At 40.5% G+C, this 20,772-nt stretch overlaps 1 protein-coding gene across 2 annotated transcripts in view; it reads right to left on the bottom strand.

Annotated features, from left to right (window-relative positions):
• The window catches only part of PLPPR5 (phospholipid phosphatase related 5), a 102,845-nt gene extending 82,571 nt beyond the window's left edge, over window positions 1-20,274 (bottom strand). The window contains exon 1 of one of the 2 annotated variants that reach the window (XM_026674077.2): window positions 19,700-20,274. In XM_026674077.2, coding sequence (XP_026529862.1) covers window positions 19,700-19,936 — 237 coding nt within the window. In that variant the 5' untranslated portion in view covers window positions 19,937-20,274. The remainder of the gene's footprint in view (window positions 1-19,699) is intronic. The other variant, XM_087960618.1, reaches the window with a different exon arrangement.
• Between the last annotated feature and the right edge of the window lie 498 nt (window positions 20,275-20,772).

Genomic DNA, 20,772 nt, shown 5'->3' with positions numbered 1-20,772 from the left:
CGTGAACTGTTGTAAGTCAAGGACTACCTGTACCATTTGTTCTCATCAAGGCTTTCGAAACCGTAATTAAGCACACACTTAGTTAAAACAACTCTTGTTTATTTCAACGCTGGGAATTATGTTCATTCTCAGCGATGTAATGAGTCCCAAACAGTCCCTTGAAATAAGCACCCACCTTTCTCTCCTTTGAATTGTTGCCAACATCTAAAGTGCCAAATTAACTATAAAAAACCAACCGAAGTACAAAATCCACACAGAGCTTCAAGGTTGAATCCGAACAGAGCGACGACTTTGCTTCCTGCAAAGTCTTCTCTACCTTTGCCTGTCCTTTATACCTTATGGGAGGGGCAATCACCTCCCAGCCTTACTCCCAAGTAGCCCCTTTTGTCTTAGCTGCTGTTGCCTTCTAGCAGCTCTGTGCACACGCACACTGGGAACAGGCTCGCCTTGTTCCTCTGCCTCGCTGCTGCCAGACTCTGGACGCTCCGGAGTCAGCACTCCAGAGTCAGCACCCCCGGATGGTCCTGGCCCCATCTCTGCATCAGACGCAGGACTCTCGTCCGAATCCTCCCCAGAACTGGTCCCTGTTCTTCCCCACTGTCCAATTCCGCTGCCATCTGCACAGGCTGCACCATCTTAGATATTCTAAGCATATCCTTTAACAAGAAAATTATTATTCTTTAACTAGCCCTACACAGATTTATTGTGGAATTATTTTTTTCTGTGTCTTTTCTTTCTTTCCATGTTAAAAATGAAGAGGAGTATTCTCTGACCTTGCCTGTTTTCTTGCAAACATTTCATTATCCAAACTAGGTAACATCTTCAGTGCTAGTCATGAAGTAGCAGGGTGAGAGAAGTGACAAAAGTAGAGAAGTGTTTTGGCTGGAAGAAAAAAAGTCTTCCATGATGTTTTTCTCAGTTGTAAGAACCACAATGCTCTCCTTGAGTAATAATGGTGTTTTTTTTTCCCCTAGCCTAGTTTTTGGCCTATAGAAATGTGCTACGGTAGCATTAAAATCACAAACAGTAATGGGATTGAAATGTGGAATGGCCAAACCAGCAGGAAAATGCAGGCAAAGCAGATAATAAGAAGACCTGCCAATGGCTAATAGCATAGAAAATTGAAGAAAGAGACAGAGAGGCTAATTCTGGCTGCACAAAACCAAGCCTGAAGAACAAATGCATACGACACAGTTGAGAAGACAGCAATGGATAGCAAATGCTGCATCTGCAAAGAAGCTGAGGAAACAGTGGACCACCTAGATAGCTGCTGCAAGAAGATCCCACAGATTGACTACAAACAACAGCATGACCAAGTTGCAACAATGGTACATTGGAATACCTATCTACAGGCAAGAACTGGTGGGACTACAACATGGACAAAGTAATGGACAATGAAAAAACTAAAGTACTCTGGGACATTAGAATTAAAATGGACACTCATCTGTTACTTTACACACCAGACTTAACAACTGTCAGTAAGAAAGACAAAAAAGTCTGGATAGTGGATGTGGCGGTTACCTGGAAACAGCACAATAAACAATATAATCTCTCTTAGTTGATGTTTCTGAAAATATAGTTAAGTTATATATCACTGGTCTAGAAGACTAGAAACACAATCAGTGAATCAAAGAGAAAAATTCATAACATAATGAAAGAATTCATTAATTTAAATTCTGAAATGGAAGAAAATATATTCCACCCCCTTCTACAATTGCTCTATTAAAGAAAAGCACCATTCAGAGGGATGGTATTATGCTTATTAAAAAAAAGTTTATTTTTATTTCCAAGCTGTATTTTGAAAATGATTCCAAATAAGTTGATAAGCCTGCAGTACTGCACTCTAACCACTGTGCCACTGTGGCGCAACCAGCTTGTATTTACAATGGTCACAGCAGCCCAGCCTGTTCTGTTCTATTCTGTTATTTTATTCTATTTCTATTTCTATTCCTATTCTATCCTGCAGTGGCGCAGTGGTTAGAATGCAGAACTGCAGGCTACTTCTGCTGATTGCCAACTGCTTGCAATTTAGCAGTTCAAATCTCATCAGGCTCAAGGTTGACTCAGCCTTCCATCCTTCCAAAGGGGGTAAAATGAGGACCTAAAATTGTTGGGGGAAATATGCTGACTCTATCAACCGCTTAGAGAGGGCTATAAAGTACTGTAAAGTGGTATTTAAGTCTAAGTGTTATTGTTAATATATAAAGGAAAGATGACAGCACTGATTCTTATGAGAAGTGAAATCACGCTTTATGATCTTTATGTTACTAACATCTTTTTGAAAGCCATACTGTTTGTATTAGTAAAATAATTATCCAAATTCTGAAAGTTATAACATAGATCTAGAAGTCCTAAACAACCTGAAAACATCATAGAGTTGCAACACTGATCTATAAAATCTCAGTTTTACAAGAATCTGTCCAGGCAAGAAAAACTGTGTATACTCAGTTAATGTAGACGGTAATCAACTGTTCATTATCTCAACAGAAAACAATGATTGCTTCAAATAAAACATAATCACAACTGTTTTAAGCAATGTTGATGGAATGTGAAATTTAGTATGAGGGTGTAAGTTTTGGCAGCTAAATAATACAGAAACACAATTGAAGCGGTTCTGGTATTGTCTGCTATCTTAAAGAAAAACGTTCTCTGAACACTGAATGTGTCACCCAAGTTTCACTAGACCAACCTTCCTTAAAAATTTATCTTCTGAGTATGCTAGACCAGGAGTCGCCAACCCCAGGGCTGGGGCCCACGACCAGACCTTGAGTCTTTTGGAACCAGGCCACAGAAGTGGTAGGTAAATGCTTGCACGAGCAATGGCCTTGTGTGTGCACTCCATTTGCGTGAGCTACAGGTGCGAGTGCCCAACAGTCATGAGGAACCAGGGGTAGGATTCTACCAGTTTGCACCTATTCGCTAGAACCAGTTGTTAACATTCTAAGCAGTTTGGAGAACAGGTTGTTAGAAGAAATTACTGGCCTAATCCTGTAAGGAAGGCAGGAAGGAAACATTCTGGTGTTGCTTACAGAAACTGCCTCTCCCTTAACCCTTATTACATTCTTGGCAGGACTAGATTTCCTGTCTCAGGAACTTCTCCGGAGTTTGTTCCCCCTCCTTTGCTGGCACTTTGCTTGTGTGGAGTGACCATTCAAAGTTACAATGTCACTGAAAAAACTGACTTATCACCATTTTTCACACTTATGACTGTTGCAGCATCCCCACAGTCTTGAGAGGCCAGGCGAGGAAATGCATGCCTCAATGTGAGAGATATTGAGTTGGCCACACCCAGCCAATAACATGACCACCGAGCCATGTCCACCCAGTCACATGACCACCAAGCCACACCCACCACCTAAGCCACACCCACAGAACCGGTTGTTAAAAATTTTGAATCCCACCCCTGTGCGGAACCATACCCTCTCTCCTCCCCACCACTGGTCCTTGAAGCCGGAAAGATTGGGGAACACTGTGCTAGACAATATTGCCTATAATTTCCAGCCTGCAGAGCCAAATAGAAAGATTTTTGATTAGGAAATATGAGAGCAACTGGAAGATTCCAGCTTGGGGAATAATCCACTAGGGAAAGTGAAACCGTCTATAAAATACAAATACAACAAATCATTTCTTTCCTCTTCGGGTGTTCAGGTTCAGTTGCTGCTATTTTACTTGCAAATGCTAAACAGCTCCTTCTAGGATTTCAGAAACAGGCTAAGATTTAAAATATACTCAGTGCTGTGGTACAAGTAGCCCTCGACTTATGACCACAATTAGGAACACAATTTCTGTCACTAAGGAAGGCGGTTGCATGTTTACAACCTTTTTTGCCACGGGTGTTAAGCAAATTGTAGTCATTAAGTAAATCTCACTTCCCCTATTGACTTTGCATGTCAGAAGCCAGCTGAGGAGTTGCAAATGGTGATTACATTACTTTGCAACACTGCAACCATCGTAAATTCACGCCGATTACCAAGCATCCAAATTTTGATCACATGACCATGTGGGTGCTGTGACAGTCATTAAATACAAGGAACAGTCTATGGAGATTCACAGTTATCTTGGTTAATGGTTGCCAACCAGTGGGCCAGGGACCACTGGTGGTCCGTGAGAAAATTTTGGTGGTCCGCAGAGAAATGTCACCTCCAAAACACCCCCCCAAATCAATTAATCCAGACTGCGCAGGAACACAAGGCTGCACCGCCCACATGGCCCGTGGGAACACAAGGCTTGCATCACTTGCATTGCAAACAACACGAGGTAGTGAGGGGAGGGGGGAAAGGGCAGAGTGGGGAACTTGCCTCACTCGCCCCACGTGCCTCGCCTGGCCACCGGGCTGCTTCTTTCCACTTCTTTCTTTGGCTGCACGCAAGGAAAGCAGCAAAAGTCTTTCTTTCTCTCCCCCAAACTCTGCCAGAAATGAGTCTTTGAGACCCTGCAAGGCATCCTGCTCCAAGAGGCTGCGACGGCACAAGTCTCACAAAGACTCATTTCTGGCAGAGTTTGGGGAAGAGAAAGAAAGACTTCTGCTGCTTCTGCTGCTTTCCTTGCATGAAGCCAAAAGCCTCCCCCCGAGAACAGAGCTGGAGACATTATTATGCGATCCCAAAGAAAGAATGATCGATTGGTAGGAAAACGGGGTGGGGAATTTTTTGGGATTTTGCCATGGTCTCTGGTCCATGGGATTTAAAATTATAAGTTTGGTGGTCCCTGAGGTTCAAAAGGTTGACGACCCCTGATCTAGGTCATGGTTGTCCTAAAGGTGCTTTTTCAAGAGGCAACTGGACTTTCTGATTTTCCTTCAGCTTGGAAACATCTTCAAAGAAAAACCAGAAAGTCAAGTTGCCTCTTGAAAAAGCACCTTTGGGACAAGGAACCGTTGTAAGTCACAATTTTCAGTGCTGTTGTAACTTCAAGCAATTGCTAAAAGAATGGTTGTACGTTGAAGACTACATGTATAGAGTTTTTGTTCAGGATTTGGGCCAACCAGATAGTTATGTCATCTTTTAGTGCATACCATTCTATTTTATTTTTACTCATCTCCACCACTATATGGGCACTTAATAAGTCATAAATATCAACATGTCCTGGGATACTCCGATAGTCATTATATTTCTCAGCTTCTCTCTCCTTCAACCTACTCCCACCTCACCCAAATTTTGTGCTTAAAATTCTCATATTCCTTTGTGATTTCCTCCAATTTCTCAAAATCTCCCTGATGTATCTGGTATCTGCAGGTGTTCTTTAACGGCACTTACTCCTCAATTTAAGAGAACAAGGGAACATCTATGATCAAACTTTCAATCTCTTTCACTTAAGTTTAATTTCTTTTCAAAACAGCTGCAAGTAAAACAGGGATTGCCACTGAGGAGATAGAGAAGTTTAATTTTCCATCCATAATAGATGAATCCGACTTCCAAATTGCAGTTTATTCCACTAAAAAGAACTACCCACATATGTGGTTTTTTAGGTTGGGAGCAGCAACACATCATGGAGAGAAATACAAACAAAGTAAACCATTCAAGTTTGATGGGCTGCAAGTTATCTCATCTTGGGGAGGGAATTATTTCTTTACAGAATAACAGAGTTGGAAGGGGCTCTGGAGGTCCTCTAGTCCAGCCCCTGCTTAAGCAGGAGACCCTATACCATTCCAGCAAGTGGCTGTCCAGCGCTTTTTAAAGCCTCCAGTGATGGAACACCCGTAACTTCTGAAGGCAAGTCATTCCACTGGTGACGTGTTCTCACTGTCAGGAAATTTCTTCTTAATTCTAAGTTGCTTCTCTCCTTGATTAATTTCCATCCATTGTTTCTTCTCTTGCCTTCTGGTGCTTGGGAAAAGAGGTTGACCTCCTCTTCTTTGTGGCAGCCCCTCAAATATTGGATCACTGCGATCATATCATCTCTAGTCCTTCTTTTCTCTAGAATAACCATACCCAATTCCTGCAACCATTCTTCATGTTTTATTATCCAGCCCCCTGATCATCTTTGTTGTTCTTTTCTGCTTTCTTTCCAGAGTCTCTTTTTTACACATGGTGACCAAAACTGGCTGCAGTATTCTAAGTGTGGTTTCTTGAAATGCAGATATCTAGGTCCCTCAATCAAAACCTATAAACTCTCTCCAATCTATTTTCTCTAACAGGTCCTACTCAACTGAATTATATAAGCTATTCTCTCTCCTATTTCACAGCAACAACGCTGTTGGGAAAATACATATTTGCAGAAGTTTGGCATGTAGAAGATCTTAATGCAAGTGCTTTGTTCCTTCTGCACATAAAAGCATGATAGTGAATAACTCTGCTTTAGAATTGGTCTACGTCCATGACCGGAATAGAAATCCTGGTAATTTTAGCTAAGGTATTGGAGATCTTAAAGAAAAAAGCTCTGCACTCTTGTGTTACGGTTTAGGAGTTGTCACCAAGAGCTACTAACCTTGTATGTCTCAACAGGTATACTAATTCCTGCATAGTAAAAAATCACACACTTTAAAAAAACTGCAATATTTTACCAAGACTCCATTTAATGGCTTTGTGGCATCAGATGGGCTAATAATTATTTCTTATATTTTGGCTGCTATTAGCTGCCTTGAGTTTAGTGGAGTATAAATTCAGTTAAATACAAATTAACTAAATAAATTTGCCTTTTACAGTACTTCAGATAAAATAATTGCCCATAAATTGGTTCAGTTTTGAAATCTAATGACCATATAAATGTAAGAATCTTGCCAGATAGAAGTAAAAGATAATTCACCATTCATCTATGTTGTGCCCATTCAGCTTGCCTCTGAGACATTATACATTAGGACTTAGAGGCAGTACACTATTCCATTATGTTGTCTAAAGTCAATATATATTAGAAGACATAAAAGTACTGTATGTATTAATTATGGAATGGAGCAAAACCCAAACAAATACACTGTTTCAGAAGTCTAACATGACATCGGCCACAATTAGATAGGACAGACCAGGAAATCAACTCCACCGGAAGGCTAAAATTAAGTTTTATTGAGATTGGTTGCAATAGTAGAATTTTGCAAGTCTGATTGTGATACACCTCTTCCCCTTATACTCCAATGAATCCGAAAGGTGTCTGCTTGAGCCATTTCCAAATGTTATCACATTTTAATTTTTTTTAAAAAAAATGCGTGCGCCCCTTTTGCCTAGATACCAGTCAAAGACATCTTCTTTACCCTGCAGTGAAGGAAGAAGGAAACCAAGACTGTGTTAACTGTGGGTGGGTGTGTTTTGGTTCAGTTAAACCAGGGTTGTCAAACTCAAGGCCCGCAGGCTGGATTCGGCCCGCAATGTGGTTAGATCTGCCCTCTGGGGCTGGTACTTCACTGTTTCCAGGCCAGCCGGGAGCTAATCTACCATTTGGTGGCAGCCATCCAGTCTGCCACGCGGTCAGCCTTAGATCCACGGGGCTGACATGGAGCCAGTGAGGGGCCACTCCTGTCCTGTCCCCTAGATGTGCGCTGGAGACAATGGATCCCTAGCCCTGCCCGGGCTACTACAGCCCCCCACAACATGAATGACATCAAACTGGCCACACCCATCCCAGCCACTCCCACCCAGACAGCTGTGACCAACCGACTATGCCCATCCGCCCCCAAGGTCAACCACAATCCTGATGAGGCTCTCAATGAAATCGAGTTTGACATCCCTGAGTTAGACTGTAGCTATGCGCTAACTATGACCAATCTCAAAACAGCTAAATATTTCAAACCTGGGATTACTTGTCTGGAGGAAAATCAAGATGTTGCAGGACTATAGACTACAGGTAATCTTTGACTTACAACAGTTCATTTAGTGACTGTTCAAAGTTACAACAGCACTGAAAAGAGTAACTTATGACCATTTTTCACACTTATGACTGATGCAGCATCCTCATAGGTTAGGACGCTTGACATGTGGCTCATATTCATGACGGTGAATATGCAGTGTCCTGGGGGTCACGTGATCCCCATTTGCAACCTTCTGACAAGCAAAGTCAACAGGGAATCCAGATTCACTTAACAACCAGGTTACTAATTTAAGAAGTGCAGTGATTCACTGAACAATTGGCAAGAAAGGTCTTCAAAGGGGGCAAAACTTACTTAACAAATGTCTCACTTAGCAACAGAAATTTTGGGCTCAATTATGGTCGTAAGTTGAGGACTACCTGTACATTGGAACTAAGAAAAAACAACAACTGGCAGTTAGTAAATCACTTCTGCAATAATATTACATAAGTCTGTTAGTAAAATCAGGCTCCTTCTTCACCAATCAAGGTCTCCTTTCCTAAACCTACTGTAATTGGGTTACCAGTCTGGAATGCAAAAATTAGGGTCACCGTTTTTTAAAAAAATACATTGTGGCATATTTTGTTGTGCCTGAAGTCAGTCACAAAGCCATAAATGTTAACCAAGTTACTTAGTACACCTAAGGTCACGGAGTAATCGTAAAAAAAACTCCTATCTAATAGACATGTAGAGTTGCTAAATCCCACTAATCCCACTTTCTGTGATGACCCGGGAAGCAGCACACACGTAACAAATTCCCAAACATAAATAAATTTCCTTTAATGCCTCCAACTTGGCTCCACTGTTCAATTGTTCTCAGTTGCAGATTAAACTCTTTCCAAAATAGTCTCCAAAAGAAAGAAATACAGTCCAAACTCAAAGAACAGATAATGGAGAAATAAAAAACCAAAACAAACCGCACTGAAGAAATTTCCACGACAGACCAGGATAATTAATTACAAACTTCACGAAGATAACAAGGCACAGTCCATTGGAAGAACACCAGCCAAGATAAACCTCAACCAGAAATAAAACATGCTTTACTTCTAGCAATGCTGTGTTTTAAACGCCCCTCCTACATACTATTCCCCCCAGCTGCAGCCAATGAGGGGGATCATGGCCGATTCCTCTCCCATAAGTCACATTGTTCCCTTCTCCATTCCTCCCTGCGTGCCTTAGGATGAAGAGGAGATGGGCCTGGGTCTTCCTCTGACTGCCCAGCCGGCCTCTGCCCTTCCCCAGCCTCCTCCACAACCTCCGGAGCCACACTTTCACTCCCTGTCGGTTGTTCCTCCTCTCCCTCGGAGTCAGTCTCCAACAGGGGCAAGACACTTTCATTGTTGGCCAATTGTATCTTTCACTGATAACCACTGCTGTGAGCATGGCTGACTCCAGGAAAAGCATCTGTGTGATTTCACTGTATCAATACTGCAACATATTGAATTCTTTATTGTCATTGTACATATAGACACAGTATACATACAACGAAATTCACAATATGAATTCACAATATGCACTTACATTCAACGCCACAACACAAAGAGGAAACAGTCACTGTGTGCATATCATTTGGGCATCACTATTTTCCTGAGGGTGTTGCTACTTTTTCTGCACACTCTGATTGAGTTCCACCGCCCACTGGGCTGAGTATGGCCCCTGAGCCACATCCACTCTTTTTGAGTGTCCCAGTCCAGCCTGTGTGAGGTCAATCAGATATTAGAAATCAAATGTAATAAGTATGTTGGTTCAACCCTCCAAAACAGTCCTAGTTTCTCATGCGTCCCCTTTGCAAAATCATTTTCCCACTCCTGGATTATAGCGCAGAATTCAGGGAAAACATTTTCATCCAGAAAAAGCAGTAGCAGATGAAAGCTTTTCTCATTCATACCTAAGAAATTGTTTTCTTTCTTTTCTCCTGTCAGCATCTCTAACTCAGGCTGTGGGCCACCATCTTGATGTTTCTACCAAGATACAAAAGTGATTCTCAGCCACTCCTTATCAAATATACAAGTCTTTCCTTCTGTTTTTATTTCCAAATAGGGCAATGCCAGATTAGATTTTAAACAAAACAACACACACATTGTCAGTCTTAATCTTGATAAATCTTGAAAAATGCATGTGCATGAATATACATTGTATTCAAATGAGCTTTCTAAACCATGACTCTGCTTGTGGGTTGACAGCCTGCTCACTAAGGGAAGGTGTCATATTAACATTGTCACCAATTTTTTTTTACCACTGCCCCCAATTTCTGGTGGATAAATTAAGATTAAACACAGTGGACTGAAGGTCAAGTAAGGGACACCAAATAACCTAGGTGAGGAAAAAGCAGATGAAGTGTAAGAAAAAAAATACTTCTTTGTCAAATTATATACATAATCAATGCTCACTTTTGTTATGTAACTCATTCAGTTTCTGTTTCAGGTGCTCAATTAGCACCAGGGCTATGCTCATACTGGATGAGACTTAACATGCCTCACCTAGTTATCTCTTTCTTCTCCCAGGGTGATGCATGAAAGATGCTTACTCTGGATGTGACTTTACATTGGTCTTCTAGTTCCCGAACCATTATGTCCTCCACTGAAATTCATCCATCATCCGTCCCATGGCCTACCCACCGTCACATACAACAGATGGTGATAAATACACTAGTCATTGATCTATCTGAGCCAAACTGGGTGTGCTCAGAGGGCATTTGCATGCTGCATACTGCACACATTCTGGTCAGTAGCAAATCACAATGTTCAGGGAGATCAGTAGTCTTGATCTTGCTTCAGGTATCTTACAAATAAATTACTTCCTTCATTTTTTTATTTTATTTTAAAGGAAAGCTCAGTTACTGATATGGGGGAGATTTATTTATGACAGGTGAGTAGAAAAGCAGATAGATGAAAATACAATTTTGGCAGATCATGTTTATGCACATGTTCTACTGTTTTTCAGTTCAAAACAAGGAGTGTAAATCTATTTTAAATTAAATGTAAATCTATTTCTATAAATGGACTGGGATTCATTTTCTTCCTCTCTATCCAGATTTTCTTCTTTTTTAAAAAAAACAACACAAATTTTATTAATTTTAAAGACAAACAAACCATCATTAACCATTAATACATGAACCTCTTTCCATTGTAAATTTTACAAGTCAAATAAAACATTATTTTATACAATATAATTCTATTTTAGACCATTTCCATATGAGCATACAAATATCTCTTATCCAATTTCTCTTTATTACTCTTTACTCTTATCCAATTTCACTATTCTTATTTTTCTCTATATTTATCCAATTTATAATTATCATCTATTTCTCTCTGACTTGGTTACCATTATTCTCATTCTATATTCCTGCAAGGTTTTATTAATTCTCCCACATACATAAACACACAAAACACAAAAATATAAAAGATCTTTTAGGAAAGTAACTTGGCCCCAGAAACCTCTCTCTACATGGACTTCAATTATATTCATGCTCATCTTACATGCCATTACCTATTTTATTTACCATTCTATATCTTCTAAATTAGCTTCTCCACACATTTCACTCTTCTTAATTCTATCTTATTTAATTCATTTTAATTTAAGTCATTATATTTGTATCCTTTGTCCATTCTTTATTATCCATTTGTCTCATTCCCTATAGTAAAAAGAAAAAAGAGTTTCTCCTGAGATCACTAATCAGAGTATGATGCCTTTCTATCATCCCCCTAAATTAACATTTAAAATAACACCTAATACCCAATCTGATTCTGCTTGGTACATTCTATCTACTAATTTTTAAAAAAGAAAAATAATAAATCCAAAATGATTAAATACATTACTAAACATTTCAATATTTTAATCTCTTATTAACTCTTAAACCATTCTAATTTTCTATTTCTAATACAAATGCTACAGTACCATCTTATGTACCTTGCAGAATCTTTTTTTAAAACAAATTATACATTACCCTTTGTCCCTAAAAAAAAATTCCTCTTTTCCCATCTGGTTTCAAAGCTTTGTGGCTTTTTTCCACCTTTTCCCTTTCTTTCTTCTCCCACCAGGCCTTTCTACCCGCCCCCCTTCTCCTAGCCTCTGCCTTGTTAGCTTCCCTTCTCTGTTGTGTTCCTTTTTTCTTTTGTTTTCTAGCATTATATTGATTTTGCATCTTATTTTTCTCTTTCTTGGGTGTTTTTTAAATCTTAAGTCCTTCATTTTCCTTCCTCTCTTTCTCCTCTCTTTCTTAATTAAATTTTGAGATTCATCAAAGATGGCTTCTTCTTCTTCTTCTTCTTCTTCTTCTTCTTCTTCTGTTGCTGCCTCCATCTGTTGTTGTGTTTGTTGATAAATAGCAAGCGCCATTTCTAAAAAGAGAAAAGCTTCCTTTACAGCGTCCTTGCCCTCTCTTTTTGTTTGTTCATATTCTTTTCTCAGTTCCTCAACAGAAAAAGCCATTATAAATCTTTTCTTTTCTTTTTTTTCCTCTTTCTTCTTACAACCAAGATGTTTCAAAAGTTAGAACAGTCCCAAAATCCCAAAGTCACCACTCAGTCCAAGCCAAAACAAAGTTCTCACTTTCTCTTCCTGGGGTAATATCAATCAAAAAAACAACCAAATCTGTATTTTAAAGCCTTATTGCAATAAATTTCAGTCTTCAAATCCTTAAGGCATCTCCTCCAACAAGATCTTTATATATATATATATATATATATATATATATATATATATATATATATATATATATATATATATATAGTCCTCTCCCTTCCCACTTATCACAGAAAGCAAGTTTTAACTTTCTATAAAAAGACAAGTTTCTCAATATCCATTTGTTGATTCCATAGGGAAGGAGAGTAAACTTTCCTTTCAGCACCTCAAAATTGCCGCTTATAGTTCTCTTCTGGAAAGTATCATTCAGAAAGCCATAATTTTCAGGATGTTAAATATGTCTTATTTCCTGGGTCAGCCAAGAAAAACTTTCAACAAAACAACACACACATTGTCAGTCTTAATCTTGATAAATCTTGAAAAATGCATGTGCATGAATATACATTGTATTCAAATGAGCTTTCTAAACCATGACTCTGCTTGTGGGTTGACAGCCTCCTCACTAAGGGAGGGTGTCATATTAACATTGTCACCAATTTTTTTTTTACCACTGCCCCCAATTTCTGGTGGATAAATTAAGATTAAACACAGTGGACTGAAGGTCAAGTAAGGGACACCAAATAACCTAGGTGAGGAAAAAGCAGATGAAGTGTAAGAAAAAAATACTCTGTCAAATACTTTGTCAAATTATATACATAATCAATGCTCACTTTTGTTATGTAACTCATTCAGTTTCTGTTTCAGGTGCTCAATTAGCACCAGGGCTATGCTCATACTGGATGAGACTTAACATGCCTCACCTAGTTATCTCTTTCTTCTCCCAGGGTGATGCATGAAAGATGCTTACTCTGGATGTGACTTTACATTGGTCTTCTAGTTCCCGAACCATTATGTCCTCCACTGAAATTCATCCATCATCCGTCCCATGGCCTACCCACCGTCACATACAACAGATGGTGATAAATACACTAGTCGTTGATCTATCTGAGCCAAACTGGGTGTGCTCAGAGGGCATTTGCATGCTGCATACTGCACACATTCTGATCAGTAGCAAATCACAATGTTCAGGGAGATCAGTAGTCTTGATCTTGCTTCAGGTATCTTACAAATAAATTACTTCCTTCATTTTTTTATTTTATTTTAAGGGAAAGCTCAGTCATTGATATGGGGAGATTTATTTACGACAGGTGAGTAGAAAAGCAGATAGATGAAAATACAATTTTGGCAGATCATGTTTATGCACATGTTCTACTGTTTTTCAGTTCAAAACAAGGAGTGTAAATCTATTTTAAATTAAATGTAAATCTATTTCTATAAATGGACTGGGATTCATTTTCTTCCTCTCTATCCAGATTTTCTTCTGATGGAATCTTAGAGTGCGTTTGATTTTTGTTCTGCTGGAATACAACCAATTCTAAAGGGATATTCTTGGTGGAATTATTTCATTCTCCAAAGGGATATTCTTGGTGGAATTATTTCATTCTGAGCTCCAAAAGGAATTTCATTCAGTTCTTTAATAACTACACAATATTTTTATTTTTTAGATCTATGCTCTTATATGTTCTTCATTTGTACATGCATTTATCTCATTTTTATTACATTTATGACAAGTGATATATGTGTTTCTGCTACAAACCCTAATAAGAAAGTGTATTATATTTCAAACCTACTTCTTCAATTGCACTGTCAATTAATGTATGCTGTATGACTATATTATATGCACAGCAGATAATGTTCTGTATTTATTAACGTGTGGTTATATCAGCAAGTGGTGATTGGTGTCTAGTTAACATAACAATGAAGTAGATAAATGACTCACATAAAAACAATGGTCATTTATAAAACCCAAACTGGAATGAGGTATTAGCTGGTGTCAATCTTAGGGGTTTATACTGCTTAACATTTTTATTAATGATGTGGATGAAGAAAAGGGGAAAACATTTATCAAATTTGAAAGTGACACAAGATTGGGTTGACTAGCAAATAAACTAGAAGACAAAAATAAAATTCAGAACACTGTTGTAAGATTACAGAAATTGATTGAATATAACCGAGTGAAGTTTAATAAAGACAAATGAAAAATTCTTCACTTGGGAAACAGCTCAAGAGCACCAGTATAAAGGATGTCTGGCTTGGGAGTAGCACTTATGTGAAAGACCTGGCATTGTAACCAGATAAAACTGAGTAGGCAACATCAACAGAATTATGGTTTCTCAAGCATAGAAAAAGACTTGATACACAAAGGAACGCTCAGTTCTATTTCATTCTGAATTGGTCTGAATGCTCATCAATTATTGTGTCTAGTTCCAGGCAGCACATTGTATGAAGAGTTCAAACAAATTGAGAACTTCAGAGAAGGGCAACAAATACCCCCTCAAAAAATAAGTTCTACAGAGACTAAAGAAACTGGAATATTAAGAAGACTGACAATGATAGCTCTCTCCAGATAACTGAAATATATCTGATAACTAGTCAAGATAAGCTAGCCAACTATTGGACAGGAAACAATAGATTTAAGTTAAGGAAGGCAGATTCTGGTTCAATCTTGGAAAGAGCTTCTAACTTTCAGACGAGTTTGACAGTGGAAACAATTACTCAGGGAAGTTGTCGTCAGAGGCTAGACACTTATCTGTCAATGATAGTTTAATTTGGATTCGCCCACTGAACAGGAGATTGAACTCAGAGGCTAAACCGCTCCTTCCAACACTGTTATTTGAATTGAATGTAAAAACTTCAGACAGAATTCTGCCTTTGGATCAAACAGGCATTCTACCTGTGCTGCTTTTACTAGTTTAAATAAGAACATTCACAACATTTAATCACTTTCTGCTATGATCAATCTGGGCTTCCAACCAAACTTTCAGCCTAAGGCAAAGACAAATTGACATTCCCTCCCTCATCCTACTTATGGAAGCTGATTAGAGAATCGAGACTGGCAGGATGTCACGTAATTGTCAGTCTTTCCCCATTCAATAAATAAATAAATATAACTAGGGGGAATAGCTAGGAGGCAAAGGACTGCCTCTGCTAGCACCTGCTACCTAATGGTGTACTTCATACAGGCTTGCTGGCCAATAAACATAAGAGGGAACTCTGCTAGGCAGTGAGTAGTAGGCTTGGTACTTTGGGCAGATTAACACCAGAAAGAGAGTTACCGTATTTTTTGGACTATAAGACACACTGGACCATAAGACACACCTAGGTTTAGAGAAGGAAAACAAGAAAAAATTGTTTTAAGTCTCTGCACGTCTCATTTTTGCCCTCCCTGGCGAGATCGAAAACGGGACTCATGGAGGATTTGGGAGGCCAAAAACGGACCCATTTTTGGCTTGCAAACTGCTTCTGGATGCCAGGGAGGGCAAAAATGGGACCCACGGAGGGTTTTGGAGGCCAAAAACAGGCCCATATTCACTCTATAAGACACACAGACATTTCCATCCACTTTTGGAGGGGGGAGTGCGTCTTATAGTCCAAAAATATGGTAATTAGTAACCTTCACAGGGTTCTTAAGGCAATCTTTACCTTTTTCTGTCCTTCATTTTCTTGGGGGGAAAGACTTAAGCTTGGGGCAAAAGGCCAAACTTGAGAAATGTATTTTGTTGGACCTAAATTTCAATTGTCTCTGAAATGGACATTTCAGTAGACCCTGAAAGAATCACAGTGCAGAGCAAGGCAGGTAACCTTGGGAGGTGGAAGGGCTGAGGAGTGTCTTTTTATCTTTTCCAAAAGACTATGGGATAAGACAATGACATCAATGGGTGTCTCTGATTTTATTTTTCTCCTTCTGAGGGGATTTTACTTCTATAGATTATACTATCAAAGTCTTTATCCAGGTATTTGTAGAATATAGATATTTGTAGTGTATGAGAATAACACAAGAACTACTTCTGATCTTTGAACACGAGTTACCCTTCCTGGTGTCAGCATCCAAGCAAACTCACTGGTTGTCAGCAAAATTATAGATATCTACCAACAGTTCATCACTCCCTGAGGGAAATAAGCTTGGCCACTTTGTCTTCTCCAGAAATTAATATGAAAGATTCTGTATATACAGAATGGCTGCCTCTAAAGAACAAAACTGGATAACTCCATGTCTCCTTCCTTCCTTCCCTATATCAGAACTTGTAACAGACATCTAGCTTGCAAATACATATAAATGAGTCAGTTGGCACCAAAAAGAATACTTTGAGAGAGCATACTTCAAATTATATAATCTATTGCATTTCAAGCTCATCTGGACTGCTGATCATATTAATTATGGAAGCTCTTCCAAAGCAATTTCATTGTATTCATAATCCTCTTCAGAGTGAACACAGCAATCTGTTTCATAGGTACTAGCTATAAATAATGTAGCTTTCTATTTGCAATGTAACATTTCAGGGGATAAATAAAAAAGTATTTTAATGGCCATTTTAAAATAATATTGCCAGAGCAGTGGATTATTAATATTTCACTTGGCCACAAATCTTCATAAAAATTAATATCTTGTATCTTTGGAAATAGCCTGCCAGCAACGGTGTTTGAGATGTAATGATTTCCCCTTGTGAATAGAACTGGTTAATAAGAAACTCTTCTCTGTGCTTCTTTCTTCTCTTCTGTTGCAAACACTCCCTGGGCCTGAGATACCAGTTCCAGGAGGAACATCTTTATGGTCAAAAAAGAACAATCCATATAAAAAGCAGGAGGGAAAACCAGACTCAGCTAAGAAATAATGAAGAATGTTCAGCTATGTGGGAAACATTTAGCTGTAGCTAAGGCAATATTTGTCAGCCATTTTGAATCCAGAGTAAACATGAAGAGATTGGTGCAAATAATCATGGGTACACAGATTAGAACTATTCAGCATTCTGTTCCCACAGCGGCCAAGCAAATCCTACAAGAAACCCACAAGTAGAACAAGAATACAAGAGCACTCTTCCATTCATGTTCCCTAGCAACTAGTACTTACAGACATACCAGAGGTAATCTATAGCCACAGTGACTAGATGAGATGAACTTAATGTCGTTGAGAAAATCTGTGTGTTGGGGATAGTAATCTAGAGACACAAAACATATATTTTTAACCTTGTCTTAAAGCCATGCCTAGAGAAATAACTATTTTTGTTTGACATCTCCTTCTTCCAGTTGACATTGAGATGATGCAACCACACCCACAAATCTAGTGTGAATTAGTGACATGTTGGGACTGGAGGAGGTTATGTATCAAAATCTGGACTGAGGAAATAAAGAATAACCACTGTAAACATCCTCTGGATTCTATTTTTTCCAAAAATACACATGTCTAAATAATTGTGACTGCCAAGAAAAAAGAGATTTCTTAAAAAATATATATTTCATAGGGAAAATAATGCCAAGCTAACACAACATATATTGGTATATAACATAAATAACATAAATAACACAAAGAAGACTCATCACCCTCTATACAATTCAATCAATTCTGCAGCAGGGTGTTCATCAACAATGGACTTGCCTAGAGAAAACAAGATTAATTTGATACATAATTTGCATATTTCTAAGTTTCTATTTGCTAATATGCTTCTTTAAAGGCCTACATGTGTCAGAAACAAGACATCTTTAAATGAAAAGGCTTTGTTCTTTTCCTGACACTGTCCAACACCTCTCATCATAAACTCAGAGGACTAAGTTACAGCACAATTTTAAGCTTGTTTATGCAGAATTTAGGCCTGGGAATTCAAGGGGGGTGGGTTTCAAGCATGAGCACAGAATAATCCTCTTCATATTCTCCTTATGCTAAGAAGCATAAGCAAGAACCTAGATGTAGCCATCCTTAAGACATCATAAGACCAAACTGTAACTGATAAAAAATATATGATATGCCTATATGCAAATATGGGTGTAATAATTTAAAGCAATGGTAAGGAAGCATTGGTTTTCTGGTTTTCCAGACATGGATATATATTATAACAAAATATTGTAACGTGAACTGATTTTTATCCCAGAACATTCTTTTCAACAGGAGAAACCATCATATACAATGGGAAGAAAAACTACCAGCTCAGCTTCAAATACTTTATCGTTAGGGCATAAGTGGCTTTATGGCTTTAAATCAATGTGAAGGGCTCCAGAATGTGATAACCAATGAGATTTCTTGCATAGCCCTGCTTGCACGATTTGTCTGTCAGAGATTCATAAGACAGTGTGTTTATAAAACTGCACATTCCAAATTATCCCTTTCTATTTTTCTTGCCTTAAATTTATGGCTGGCAGGGAGAATCCCAGCAGCATCATTTTATCAGTGTCTTGCACATCTAGGCATGTGTGTGCATTTGTGTCTAAATATATCCCACTTTGAATGGTCACACCCTCCCCTTTTTGTTCATGGCTTCAATATGCTGGGGGACTATTAAATGCTTCTGTCTAATGACATTACAACTTGTATTCTGAGCTTTTTCAAGGCAGATGCTCCTTGATAATTCTTTTTTCTGGGAAGCCAGCTGAATGCCATTCAACAGACCTATTCATGAATCTTTTTTAAAAGACACCTCAAAACCCCACATCAAGATTTTGCCTATATCTCACCTTCTGGCTCCTCCTAACCAATACAGAAAGGGCTGAAGCAGAAATAAGAAAAATGCCTATTCCCTTCTCCTTTTTGACCATCAGAAACAGACAAGCTTGTCATTTTCGCTAGCAGAAATATTTGCTACACACCGCCAGAAAATGCCTGCTCGTCTGTGACTAACCAATGCACTGAACAAAATAAAAATGCCATGAAAAATAGCATTTAAAAAATAATAATAATAAAAAAAATTCCAGTGCTGTATCTTCTTTCCAAAACCAGCGCTACCAGCTTCAGGAAAAGAAGGGGGGGGACTGAGGATACTAGCGATCTTTAGAAAATGGCTCTTCCAGCTGAGGCAAACCCAGAAAGGACTCCCAGCACCAGCACCACTCTGGCAATTTTAAGCGGGAACCCCAAAGTAAGTTGAGACGGACAATCCCGAGGTACTGATCCCCGGCAGGGAGGAAGGGAGATAATACGCCACCAAACCCAAGGAAGGAAAAATCAGCCCAGGCGATGAATCCCGCTGGTTTAAAATCGGGCCAGGGCAGATTATACCCTCAAAGACATACCCATATGTAAAGCCACATACATTATGCATGTGTATGTGCACGGAGGCCTCTTTTTTTTTTTTTTTTTTCTATCTTGCCCAACCCGGCTCGGGATACCTGCGCCGCCTCAGGGAGACTTTAGCAACAAGTTGAGCCAACTTGAAAGGCGGAAAGCAGCACTTTCGGAGCGGTGGTGGAGGAAGGGGAGAGCGGGCGGAGAAGGGAGGGAAGGAGGCCGGTTAGCTCGCTCGCAAAGATGCTTACCACCAAGACTGGCACCCCCGCCGCCAGCGAGTAGAGGAGTACGGGGGGCACCGCGCTGCTCTCCTCCGGGCCCGGGTAAGGTTTGCGGTAGGCGCTCTCGTAGCAGAAGAAGCCCTGCAGGTTGACCGTGAAGGTGTCGGTGTACTCGAAGTAATAAGCCAGCATCACGGTCCCTGCCATGATCACCATCTGGAAGTAAAGCATTCTGGTAGGAAGAGGAGGAGAGGGCACTGGCATGTACTCCGGCGGCCGCGGCAGCCCCCCTCCCCGGCTGCGCGCTCCGCCCGCTTCCCGGCGGCATCCACCGGGGAAGGGGGCGGCGGCTAGTCCCAGGCAGCGGCGGCGGCGGCGGCGGTAGCTGAGACGGCAGCTGGAGGAAAAGCAGAAGGAGGAGGCGGAGGAGCACCAAGGCGTAAAAACCAAGTCCCCGGGAAAGGGAGAGGGCCGTCCGCTCGCTGGGACCGGCAGCACGTGGACCGGCAGGCCGGCCTCGGACAGCTGCCCTCGGAATAACACGTAGCGCTCCGCGCCGCTCGAAGGGAAGCTCCGAAAACTCCGCCGGGTTTTTAGACGCCGCGATCCCGACGCCGCGAGCGTGAGAAGGCGGCGTGGGGGGAGCAAGCCCACGGCAAGCTTCCCGCGCGATCCTCCTTTCAGTGGGACTTTTGAGGGGTGGGGGAGAAAGCGGGGTGGCTGGCTCGGATGCCTCCGCCCTTAGCGCGGTGCCGCCGAGGGCGGAGCGGGTAGCACGGGTTCCATGCTGCGAAATCGCCTCCCTGGAGGGGAGAGTCGGGCGGTCTCAAGAAATCGTGGGGGGCAAAAAATCCCGGCCGATCCTGAGATTGGAGAAGAGGACCCAGCAACTCTTCAAAGGGCAAACGGGCCGGGATCCACGCCCTCCCTCCCCTCCCCGTCTCCGGAGGTGGCGAGGATTCAGGCGCCGGCTTCTTGCAAAGTTCCTGGTTTCCCCCGGGCGGGTTCAGCCCTTCCCACCTCGCAGCCAAGGCTCTTTGGCTGGGGGCTCGCCTTGGCCGCGATCCGCAATTCCGCGCTCGATCCCCTGCTTTGAAGCG

The sequence above is a fragment of the Notechis scutatus genome, chromosome 3 (assembly GCF_049901735.1).
Source record: "Notechis scutatus isolate UNSWTSFEM ecotype Mainland chromosome 3, rNotScu1.2, whole genome shotgun sequence".
NCBI classification, from domain to species: Eukaryota; Metazoa; Chordata; class Lepidosauria; order Squamata; family Elapidae; genus Notechis; species Notechis scutatus.
Note: the sequence above shows the minus strand (reverse complement) of the source record. Positions and strands in the feature narration are given on the sequence as shown.